We start from the raw sequence: 13218 nt of genomic DNA, 5'->3' as shown, positions 1-13218 counted from the left end.
AAGAGGTCTGTCTTTATCTTTTTATTTTTCTCTTAGATGCAGTTTATTGGAAATCCACCGTTATTAGTTTCTCTAAATTCTGCTCCTGATCTGAACAGTAGGGGGCGAGTTATAGGAATAACAAAATGAAACCATATATCCATCTCTTTATTACAATACTACTTAAATGTATCATTGGAAATGCTGTTGCTAAGGATCTCATGTGGATTCAAGCATGGGTGCTTGATTATTCCTATTTCTTCTTCTATTACTATTACTATTACTATTACTACTACTACTACTACTACTACTACTACTACTACTAATATTTTGTGATATACCTTACGCATCTGGCTGGGTTTCCCTAGCCACTCTGGGCAGCTTACAGCATATATATAAAAACATAGTAAAACATCAAACATTAAAACCTTCCCAATACAGGGCTGCCTATATTGTATAGTTCTTTGTCTCCTTGACATCTTAACGTAGGGCATTCCACAGGTAGGGCACCACTACCGAGAAGTCTCTCTGCCTGCTTCCCTGTAACTTTGCTTCTCACAGTGAGGCAACCAGCAGAAGACCCTTAGAGGAGGACCTCAATGCCCAGGCTGAATGATGGAGGTGGAGATATAATGATAATACTACTACTATTACATAACCCACCCTTCACCCTAAGGTCCCAGGGTTGGTTACAACTATTAAAACACTACAATAGTATTAAAACACAATCATATGCAATATGAAAAACCATTTAAAACAGAATTATAAAGATAAGGTGCATCCTAAAAATAGACATATGCAGTGTCAAAAGCAGCGTGAACAGGTACAACTCCAGCATTTGCCAAAAGCTGCATAATGCCGGTGCTAGAAACCTCACCAGTTTCAGCTCTTGTTGTATCTGTCTAGCAGGCTTTCTGCAGTAGTGGAGAGGCACCCTAAAAAAAAGATTTTGAAAAGACAGAATGCCCTTATCCAGGCTGTCAGCTACCAAACTTACAAGGTTGGTGGAATTAACAAGAGGGCATCATATGCCAATTTCAGTACCAGAGATTGTATGTAGGGAATGAGTAATGGGGTCCTGTGTAGTTCAGGATTTTAAACGCTGATGTGAGCATCTTGAATTGGGCAAAGAAACAAAATGGCAACCAGTTCAGCTGTTTTAAAACAGAGGTCATATCAGGTCTGAAGGAATTCCCAGCCAACAATCTGGCTTCTGCAATTTGGACAATTGAAGCTTCAATGGCATCAAAATGCACTGGGAAATCAATGAGAACAAGCAGGATGGAACTTCCTGCATCTCTTTCCTGATAAATGTTATCAACCAGGGTGACCAAGGCATTTTTCCTGTCCCATGACCAGGCCTTAAACGATACTGGAATGGTTCCAAGGAAACAAATCTGCTAAAAAGCTTTTCAGTAGCCATCAACCAGGCACATCCCACCTTAGGCAGGTTGCATGCCTTCATTTTCTGTATTGTCTATTCTCCCATACCAAAGATGAATATAATTTTTCATCAGTAATTAACCTCCACTCCAAAACACTGACACCTATCTCCTATATTTAGGTGAAAGTTGACATTTGAAGGTTTAATAAATAGAACTCTAAGAACACGTGGTTCTAATTTTAATTAATAATATTTCAATCCTACTGTACTTAGAAGAAAGTTCTACTTAATGAGGCTGAAATAAGAATGCAGAGGTTTGCAACCTCACTCAGTCAAGTTACTTTCAATATCACACGTTCCAATCTAACACAATGCATTCAAACCAGAATTAGTTGATAAGTAATCACTCCCATGTTATCGTCCAGCAGTGACCCCCCCCCCCAAAAAAAAGGCCCAGAAAATGTAGTGGGAGATTGATTTGAGACCAGGTATCAACATAAAAAAGTTTAAAGTTCTAGTGTGGAGTGTTGTTCATTGTGAGATATAGAAGACAAATCAAGAGTCATATAAAGGAATTATCTTTCATGTAACTTTGTAGGTAACAACCAGCACTTTGAATTGTGCCTGAAAACAGACCAGTAGGATGCGCCTCCCTCCACTATTCCCCATCAGTCTCCCCTGCATGAAGCTAGGAACCCCCAAAAACAGTTGTGTAATTCAAAGAAGATGAGAAAAATCAGCAAAGCAATTCTGTGGCTAACTGACCAATTTCTTTAAATAGGATCTATTAATGAAGTTCACACTTTTGACAACCAGTCTGATGCTTTTGCAGAAAAATATTCCTAGACCCAAGACTTTTATTTTTTATTTTTTTTTAAGTGGACTTTGGTACTCTTTTGTCCTCCCCCATGTCTTTCTCTCTGTCTGAGCTGGCTCCCTGCCTGTAATGTAACATGCGGGGAAACCAGTGTGGGGTTCCTCTTTGTGTAAAGTCTTCAAGCTGTTCCTGCAGGCGCCTGACAAATCTGACCCATTGTCAAAATTTATCTTTTCCCCCCACCTCCAGTCTCCGTTGTTGTGTGTCCTGGTGGAGGGGAAAAACAGAAGACAGATGGCCATCGGTCAGGGGTGGTCTAATTGAGATTCCTGCATTGCCCCAGGGGTTTGGCTAGATGACCCTCAGAGGTCCCTTCCAAATCTATAATTCTCTGGTGCAGGCTTCTGCAGAGTTTTAGGTAAAATCATTTTTTTCAGCCAAAAAACCCGCCCCAAACAAACAATGTTGGGGGCAGGGTGACAAGAAATTATCTGCACCAGGTACCACCTGACCTTCCTATGCCTCTGCCTAGTACCTAAAGATATATAATGATGGTGCCAGGAGAGACTCCCTAAGGAGAGCAATCCACAAATGGGGAGCCACCACAGAAAAGGCCCATACTTGTGTTGCCACCCTCCAGTGGAGGGGCACATTAAAAAGAACCTTATGTCTGGGTCGCTTCATATTGGAAGAGGTGATGCTTGGAGAGTTAGCAGTTTCAGAATGAACGTAATATATGCTGCTTTCCAAGATTCTGGCAATTTTCCAGTACTCAAAGAGCAAACTAAATCCTTCCCCATCCCTTTGTACATGTGGACAAACAATCTGTCACAGAAAAATAACTGATGCCATGCAATGTACTCACCTGCCTTTGCAATACTCCCCCATGGTCTGCACAGTCAATTGACCTGCTTTGCAGAAGGTTGGACCAGATGACACCCAAGATTCCTTCCAGCTCTACAATTTCATAATCCCATGACCTTGGAATTATTAAATTTATATACCACCCTTCATTCGTAGATCTCAGGGCAGTTGACAACATAAAATTGCAAGATAAAAACACAATACATATAATAAAAACAATAATGGATACACGACCTCCTTTCTCACCACCCTCACCCCCTCCAACAAACACATTTAAAAGGCTATAGGATGTTAATCAGTCCAAGACCTGCTTGATGAATAATGTTTTCATCACACACTAAAGGTGTATAATGAAAGCATCAGTCAAACCACCCTGGGAAGAGCATTCCACAAATGAGGAACCACTGCAGAGCTTTTGTGGAGGTGGCACAAGAAGAAGGGCCTCAGATGACAATCACAGGATCCAGGTAGGTTCAGAAAGACATAGGTGGTCCTTGAGGTATTGTGGTCCTAAGGCTATATAGGTCAGAATTAGCACTTTGAATTGGGCCATGCAGCCATGTGTGTTCATTTTGTCAATGCATAGAATGATTTATGTGAAACCCCAAGGAATTGAAACTTTGTTGAAACATACACAGAGTCAAAATTTAGGACTGAAAATCTTTCTTCCTGACGTTATGCAATGGGCACACCGTGTGGTGTAAAGGTTAGAGTGTTGGACTAGGAACTAGCAGAGTTTGAATCCCTACTCAACCATGAAGCTCACTGGGGGACCTTGGGCTAGTTACCATCTTATAGCCTAACCTACCTCACAGTATTGTTGTGAGGATGAAATGGGGGGAAGGAAAACTATGTACACCGCGTTAAGGTCCTTGGAAGATAAAGGTGGTATATAAATGTATTAAAGAAATGAACAAACATATATAGTATTGGATAAATACATACTGTTAATAATTAAAAAATTGTAGTAATGACAACAATAAATGGGACAAGGAAGAATTTGAAGTAATCTAATAGAAAAAGACATTCCCATCATGAAAACATTGAGCTTTAGATTTGCTGGCCTTTAAGTGAGTAGTCTGTTTGTGTGAATTGAACTCTAGTCTGGGACAAAAGGAGTGTACAACTTTCTGGCTAAGTGCCACTGGCCATTTGTTGCCCTCAGAAAAGAAAATAATGTCTGTAGAGTTCTGGTAGAAAAATACACATAGTACTTTTGTTATTCATGGCACAACTTCAAGGAAGATCAATACACAGGGGAGATTTTAATCACACCAATTATTGTCAAAATTATTGGCATCCATCCTCTTAGACAATGGAGGGACAGATGTCTTCAGCAAGATCAACAATCAGAATCTGGAAAAGAAGATATAAATACCTTGTATTCTTGAGCACTGAATATAGGCATAGGCAGGGCTCTGTCATTTTCTTTTATGATTATTTCCCCTACACATGTTAGAGTATGTTTCTCATCAACTGATTCTGTCACAATTTTAAGTGCCAAAAAGTATAGTGGGAATATTCCTGTCCTCATCCTTTCTCCTTGCCAACTGAATAATCCAGTTCCCAAATATTTTCTGGGCAAATCTTCACCTCTTTGGTTAGGTATGAATAAAAGCACATGGACACATTCTGAACCATAACACCACCTCACTATAAGGAATTTCACATTCTTTTGGACAAACTCATGGAGAATCATCAGCATTACACTTCCTTTATTTGTACACCAATGAAAACCTTTGATATTTCTACTTGAACAGGAACATAAGAAGGTTTGAATTCATACAGAGGGGAAAGTGCGGAGATAAATAGAGTATGCTGTTTGGAAATATTCATTAAAGAAAACCATTATTGAATATAAAAGCAAGAGATGGTTTACAGATACCATTAGATACATCCACGTCAGTCTGTAGGTAAAAAGAAAATAGCTACATATACTGCTGTAGATGTAAACATGAGAATGTACATTTGGAGGTGAAACTTTTTCAGCAGGAACATGCTTCTGGTGGTGTTGCTGCTTGTTCTTCTGTCTCATGCTGTATGCAAGAAGTATTCCATTAACTGCAGCATATATGATGATCCTCTCCCTATTCCACATGAATTTTACCAACCAGGTGACCTCATCATTGGGGAGATGGTTTCCCAAGTCTTCTTAAACTATGAGACCCTCAGTTTCAAGGAACAACCTACACAGATCTGGGTCGATGAACCTGTGTAAGACAAATTCTGTTTTCTCTCCCTTTCAGTCTAAAGAATGTATTTTAAATCTCAATTCTTTATAAGTCCATTATTTTCTATCGTTCTAAAGTTTGCCACCATCTCAGAAACATTTGGATAAAAGATGCTGAAGAGTACAAATGCATTTTGTTGTGGTGGTGGTGATTTTATTAAACTGTTGCTATCTTTATTACAGTTCAGTGCCTAAGAACTACCAGCACATCCTGGCCTTAGCATTTGCTGTCAAAGAGATCAATGAGAATCCCAACATCTTGCCAAACGTCTCTCTGGGTATCCGCATCCTCAATAGTTACTTGACTGCAAGAATGACTTATAAGGCCACACTGAGCCTGCTTTCCACACAAAAGATGTTTGTTCCCAACTTCACTTGTGACAAGCAGAACCAATTGATAGCTATCATTGGCGGATGTTTCTCTGAGATCTCTGTCAATATGGCTTTCATTTCAGCCACCCACAAAACTCCACAGGTAAGCTGTGTGTATGAGGGTATGAAGCATGCACATATGGCATAGTATCTTGCTCTTATGAAAGCAGTTTTGACCATACTCCTAGTGATATTTTGGTAAGCAGATTGTTTAAATTGAGTCTTGATTATGAAAACTGCAGGTGGACTCACAGTTACTTTGAAAGATTTACTCAATTACTGTTCGTCAGCTGCTAGGGCTGGGCATGCCCCTCAAGTCCTATTCTGGATAGTAATAGTTCAGTTATCTGAATCAGCCTGAACTCTCCCTGAGATTATTCAATTCCAGCCCAATGCCTGGCTTGTGATCCAGAAATACAAAACTTCAAAAATTCCTTTTGCTTGTGTCTGAAAACCCAAATGACCATGTTTGCTGACATACATGAATGACAATTGGATAAATGCAATCCAGTACACTCCTATAATTCTAAAGGATAAGATTAATTCCAAAAATTCTTATACATTTTATTCCAGCTCCCTTACGGATCATTCTTGCCATTTAAAGGTTCCAAAATGCTATTCCCTTTTCTGTACCAAATGGTCCCAACTGAATCCTACCAGCAAATGGGAGTTGTGAGATTATTTCAGCATTTTGGATGGAAATGGGTTGGGGTTGGTGCTGTGAATGATGACAAAGGGGACAGGTTTTTACAGACAATGATGCCAATGCTTGCTCAAAATGGAATCTGTTATGCCTTCATAGTAAGAATGCCAAAATGGGATTATGTGGAGGAGATGATAGACTTGATTTTAAAGCAGTTTAAAAATTATGAAGTTATCTTTGAGAATAATGCCAATATATTTTTTGTATATGGAGAACCTCCATCCTTTCAGATTGTGAGGATATTTCTTTTCCTAGCAACCTATATGGAATGGCCTCCCCTTGGTAAAGTGTGGATTATTACATCCCACTGGGATTTCACATCAGTGTCCATTCAGAAGACATGGGATATGCAAACCTTCCATGGTTCCATATCCTTCACTGCTCACTCAAATCAGCCACCAAGCTTTCAAAAATTTCTTAAGGAGATAACGCCTTTTGGGGTGAAAGGAGATGGATTTATCCAGGACTTCTGGGAACAGGCATTCAGCTGTTCATTAAAGAAGCAGGAGGAAGCCTATAAGGAAACATGCACTGGGGAAGAGAAGCTGGAGAGCATTCCTGGGATTTTATTTGAAATGAAGATGACTGGCCATAGTTACAGTGTCTACAATGCTGTCTATGCTGTGGCACATGCTTTGCACAACCTATACAGATTGAGATTGAAGCATAGAAGGTTGTTAGAAGATTGGAGATTAGTATTTCAGAAGGTGCAACCATGGCAGGTTATTACAACTCTCATTCATTCATTCTCTCTCTCTCTCTTTCTCTCTCTCTCTCACTATTCACTCAAAATATTTGGGTGTTGTCAGGGAACTGCCATCGGAGCCAGGGGGAGAGGGAGGGCTCCAGAGGAATTCCGGAGAGCGTGCCAGGAGGGAGAGAAGCAGCACATCTTCTGGGGAAGGAAATCAGCGTAACACCAGTGGAGAAGGGGGGCAGATGGGGGAATTGGCGAGGTGGCTCCGAGGCTCTTCGCCGGGAACCAGTGGGGAGAGCCCGGGTCCTCCGATGCCCACACCCTCCCTGCGCAGAAGGCTTCTGCGCAGGGAGGCTAGGAGGAGACTAAGCATCAAAGAGCTTCTTTGCTGGAAGAAGTTCAAGAAACGCCCACTAACGGATACTGCCAGCGATTGAGACAGTCACGGGCGCGTGGCTGTCCAGACAGAAAGGGTTCATACAGGCAACCAGCCAAGAGTGGCGTTGATTTACACACAAGCAACCCCTAGAACTATTACAGGTGTTCTTTCTGTTTTATGCTGTTCTCATTTATGAATCCATATAGATAATTAATGATAGTTTTATTATAAAATAGTGAAGGTTGAAATTGAGACAAATGAAGACAACTAGAAACATAGAATCACAACAAATACTGTCCAAAAATAAAATGTAGTATGATAGGCCTTTGTAAAGCTCAATGAAATCATTTCAAAGACCTAGTTCTTCCTTTCTTTGGATTTTCTTTGAATACAGATCCATCACTTTCTAAAGGTCATCATGTTCAATAACAGTGTTGGAGAAACAATACGTTTTGATGACAATGGAGAATTAGTAACAGGCTTTGATGTTACAAATTGGATGATGTTTCTGAATGCATCAGTGGTTAGAGTAAAAGTTGGAATACTAGATCCTCAGGCTCCTCGAGGCAAAGAGTTAACCATTCATGATGACCAAATTGTCTGGCACCAAAGCTTTAATCAGGTGAGACATACTGAAAAACTATTGAGTATATACAGTAAGAGACAAAACGTTCATCATACCAGTTCATTCTTCTGACTCCGCTTTAGGTACCAAAATATGCAGGGTACTCTAAAGATCCTCCCTTTCATTCTAAAGATGTATAGACAGACTAGTGACATCTCTTTGATCTTTACCTGCATTTTTCAGAAAATCTTCCGGTTTATTGGATTTTTTCAGATTTTTAATAAACAGGATATCTTGAGACACACACCCCTGCAAATTGCTATTAGAATTGCTCCTGTATAACCAGGTTATTTCATGTGAAGCAGATTCAATTGTTTTTGTTACATCTTATTGGAAAAGATCACTGAAATCTCTTCATACTTCCTAAACTCATTCTCAATAATAAGGGGCCTTTTTCACCTTGCTAGTTATGTCTATGTTCTGGGCATAAGAGCAGCAAGTTTAAAGGGTCATCCTCAAGAGTATTATTCTAGTTAATCATGTTTAACTGGGTGTGGGGAGAGCAGCTCTGAATAGGTTTAGGCTTTATAAATGTCATTTCATTTCATTGGTAAATCATGTTCATATAGGAAAAGAAATAGCTCAGACATGGAATCACATACCACCCTCACTTATGGTTTCCCCCTGAAGCTCAGTCCTATACCGATAGCTTCAGTGGATGGACAGAACTATAAGATTGGATGAACTAAAGCTCCCTTCTTTCACTATTTCCAAAAAACAAACAACTCCCCGTCTTCACATTATTTCTGAACATCCATCATGTTTCTGCGCAGGTACTACCAGTTTCTGTGTGTAATGACAACTGCTATTCTGGCTACAACAGGAAAAAGAAGGAGGGAGCAAAATTTTGCTGCTATGATTGTGTGCCGTGTCCAGAAGGGATGATCTCTAATAAGAAAGGTGGGAGACAGAATAATAGCAAAAACAATAACCATAACAATAAGGTTAGTATTTATATGCCACCCATCTGACTGGGTTGTCTCAGCCACTCTGGGTGGCTCCCTTCAAAAAATTAAAAATACAAAAAAAATCAAACATGACAAACCACACTATGCAGGGTAGCAGGAGTCTTCTAAAAGACAAAAATTTCCTTAACATCTGATGGGATGGCATTCCACATGGGAAGTGCCTCTACCAGGAAGGCCCCCTGCCTGGTTCCCTGTAACTTCACTTCAGTGGCGTAGCGTGGGGGGTGCCAGGGGTGCCAGCCGCACCGGGCGCAACATTTGGGGGGGCGCGTTTGGCCGGCCCTCCTTGAGGAAGCAGGAACCCCACTGTCCAGGCGGAGAGACCTCCTCCCGCCGCCAGCCTTCAGAAGGCTGCTCCGAAGCCTGGCGGTGGGGCAGAGAGCAGTGGCGTAGCGTGGGGGTGCAGGGGGTGCACGCCGCCTGCCATGCCGCCCTGGCTGCTTCAACCGCATCTGACAGCCGGCTCAAGGCTCCTTCCGGCCGGGTCTCCCGACAGGGCGCTGCGGGCGGAGGCTCCGGCACTAAGCGCCACGCCGCCCAGGCTCGGGTCGCTGTCTGGACGCGCGCAGCCCGCCAAACGCACCATCGGCGGCGCTCTAGTGCCTGCGCGCCAAGACCGCCCACCCGCCCCGACGGCCCCCCCCCCTCACCCGCGCCGGAGGCCGGCCGACGCACTGGCCCCAGAGCCGCCCCCTCCCCGCGCCAGAAAGAAGCCCCCTCCCCGCGCCAGAAAGAAGCCGCGTCGGGACTAGCCGGGCCGGGGAGGGAGACTGAGAAGGCTGTGCCGCGACGCCCAAAGATGCGCGTCTTGACGCAAAGGGGCCAGCGGCACCTAGACGCGGAAGGGACCCTCTCCCCCTGACCCGCCACTGAACTGCTCCCTTGGCAAATCCCAGTCCCCAATCCCCAAGATGCTTTATTTGAGGCAGGGGTCCTTTAATTGCAAAAACAACACCACGGAGGGCAGTAGTCACCAGGACGTTTGCCCCAGAATAGAGCCGTCAGTATTAATGACCATGGTTAGGGGTTAGGGGGCGCAAATTACTTGCCTTGCCCCGGGTTTGGGGGCGCAAATTACTTGCCTTGCCCCGGGTGCTGATAACCCACGCTACGCCGCTGCTTCACTTCGTACCAGAAAGCCTGTGAAACTGAACCTCAGTAGCCAGGATGGAGATGCTCCTTTGGGTATATAGCCCCGAGGCCATTTAGACGTTGAATTTTGCTTGAAAATGTACTGGGATTCAATGTAGATTCTTTAGGTCTGGTGTTATATGCTTCCAGCAGCCAATCCCAGTCACCAGTCTAGCTGCTGCATTCTGGATTAGTTGTAGTTTCTGAGTCACCTTCAAAGGTAGCCCCACACAGAGCACATTGCAGTAATTCAAGTGGGTGATAACTAGAGTATGTACCACTCTGGCAAGGGCCCATTGCCCAGCCCTGGATGGTTGTGGTCTTGTGAATCATTGACCTTGGATAGCACAGTGCCACTTTAAGGTCATATGGGACACCCTTGTTAATACATGCATCCTTTTGGTCAGACCCAGATGTAAGAATATTCTTCAGATAATGACTAAACCTACTTCCTTGGTAATGCCATGATCTGGCCCTCAGACAACTCCTCCTGCCTGTGATCACTGTGATCAGATGTCCCAATACAACTCCCCTACTGAAACCTGCCCCAGCCATTCTATTCACCATGGCTTACTCCCGTAGCAGCCTTCCCATCCTCCCCTTAAAAACAAATTATAAAATTAACTAATTTAGAAAATACTAGTCAAAATAATAAATAAACATATATAGAAATATCCAGCCATTTTCATGACAAAAGATATCTAGTGTTTATTTCTTAGGAGACTGTAAACTGCATGGATATAAAGGAGGTTTAAATCTTAAATAAATATTTTTCAAACAACACAGTACATTTTTATCATTTTAAAAGAACTGCAAGAGAACAAAGGGATATATTCTCATAAGGTTTTAAGATTTCTTAGACAGATGTTGTTCTGCATTTGGGAATATTAAAATCACTCTTCCTGTTCTTTAATTTTTATTTTTTAAGATATGGATGCCTGCATCAATTGTCCAGAAGACCAATATGCCAATGAAAACCAAACTGAGTGCATTCCAAGGATTATAAGCTACCTTACTTACAATGAAGATTTGGGGATCATCTTATTTATTATGGCTATTTCTCTCTCTTTTGTCGCAGCTTCAGTTCTTGGAATTTTTATGAAGAACAAAGAGAGTCCAATAGTAAAAGCTAACAACCGAAACCTCACCTACATCCTTCTTGTTTCCCTCCTCCTTTGTTTCCTCTGTTCCCTGCTCTTCATCGGACAGCCTGGAAAGGCAACCTGCCCTCTCCGACAAACGGCCTTTGGCATCATCTTCTCTTTGGCTCTCTCTTCTGTATTGGCAAAGACCGTCACTGTGGTTCTGGCCTTCATGGCAACCAAACCAGGTGCCAAAATGAGAAAATGGGTTGGCAAAAGAACAGCAAATTCTATTATCCTTCTCTCCACTTTTATTCAAGTTGGTGTTTGTACTCTTTGGTTAAGTACCGCTCCTCCATTCCCAGATACAGACCCACACTCATTCTATGGGGAAATCATACTAGTTTGTAATGAGAATTCAGCTACCATGTTTTACTGTGTTTTGGGCTATATGGGCTCTCTAGCCATTATCAGTTTCATTGTGGCTTTTCTAGCCAGGAAGTTACCTGACACTTTCAATGAAGCCAAGTTCATCACTTTCAGCATGTTGGTGTTTTGCAGTGTGTGGTTATCCTTTGTTCCCACCTATCTGAGCACCAAAGGAAAATACATGGTGGCTGTGGAGATCTTCTCCATCTTATGCTCCACTGCTGGGTTACTGGGTTGCATCTTTTTCCCTAAATGCTACATCATTGTGCTGAGGCCTGACCTAAATAGTAGAGAACATATAATGCAAAGGAAAATATGAAAGAGGTCTGTTTTTATCTTTTTATTTTTCTCTTAGATGCATTTTATTGGAAGTCCACCATTATTAGTTTATCTGAGTTCTGCTCCTCATCTGAACATTAGGGAGCAACGTATGAAACCATATATCCATTTCTTTATTGTAATACTATCATTGGAAATGCTGTTGCTAAGGATCTCATGTGAATTCAAGCATGGGTGCTTGATTATTTCTATTTCTTCTTCTATTACTACTACTACTACTAATATTTTTTTAATTTTCCAGCCACTCTGTGAAGCTTAGAGCATATATATAAAAACATAGTGAAATATCAAACATTAAAACCTTCCCAATACAGGGCTGCCTTCAGATGTATAGTTCTTTATCTCCTTGGCATCTTAACACAGGGCGTTCCACAGGGAGGGCGCCACTGCCAAGAAGTCCCTCTATCTGATTCCTTGTAAGTTTGCTTCTCACAGTGAAGGAACCAGCAGAAGACCCTCAGAGGAGGACCTCAGTGTCAAGGCTGAACAATGGGGGTGGCGATATAAGAATGCTACTACTATTACATTACCCACCATTCACCCTAAGGTCCCAGGTTTGGTTACAACGATTAAAACACAATGATAATATTAATACACAATTGTATGTGTGAGGGTTTGATTAGCTGCTTGTGCGTGAAAACGTGCTCCCTCAGAGTTTGTGCGCCCCCACAAACCTCCGTGTGTGACGGAGCTCCTCAGACATGTCTGCTCTAGTCACTAGTAGAGTCCGACAGTGGCTGCCTGCGGAAGCGTTTCCAGCAAAGAAGTTCCTTAACGGAAACGCGTCTCCTGGACTCACGGCGTGACAGTTTCCTGCGAGGTATGGGTCTCCCTATGGGAGACTCCGATACCTCCCCACTGTTCTCGCTGGAAGCCTCCCTGAGCCCTCCCTCCTGCTCGCATTCCCTCAGAGACCCACTCCTCCCCCTGCTGGTCCCTGCTTCAGCAGTTGAGTCTCTTTCATCCTGCCTGAGTCCCTCCACCACCTGATGCTCTGATGGCAGTTCCCTGACATCCACTTCCCCTCCAGGGCCCCCCTCACCCCCTCCCAATTCCTCCCCCCTGGGAGGTGAAGGGCTAAAACCCCGAAACGAATCTTCCTCATCTTCTGACGTCTCGAACAATTCTCTCCATCGATCGTCGTCCTGGCCAGCTGAATCCTCCTCCTCTTCAGAATCTGGGAACCCCTCCAACTCCTCTTCCTCGTCGGTGGTGGCAA

The 13218-nt window shown here is 42.7% G+C and overlaps 1 protein-coding gene across 1 annotated transcript; it reads left to right on the top strand.

Moving 5' to 3' along the window:
• Positions 1-3437: 3437 nt before the first annotated feature.
• LOC308570683 (vomeronasal type-2 receptor 26-like) lies at positions 3438-11979 on the top strand (the record flags this gene model as incomplete). The annotated part of the gene is made up of 6 exons (XM_081165597.1): positions 3438-3511; positions 5458-5749; positions 6220-7071; positions 7820-8047; positions 8824-8950; positions 11078-11979. 6 exons carry the CDS (start codon positions 3438-3440, stop codon positions 11977-11979), a joined length of 2475 nt encoding a protein of 824 aa, XP_081021723.1.
• Between the last annotated feature and the right edge of the window lie 1239 nt (positions 11980-13218).

This window comes from Podarcis bocagei (assembly GCF_964188305.1).
Source record: "Podarcis bocagei genome assembly, chromosome: 13".
NCBI classification, from domain to species: domain Eukaryota; kingdom Metazoa; phylum Chordata; class Lepidosauria; order Squamata; family Lacertidae; genus Podarcis; species Podarcis bocagei.
The sequence above is the reverse complement of the archived record's forward strand: the minus strand, read 5'-3'. Positions and strand labels throughout refer to the sequence as shown.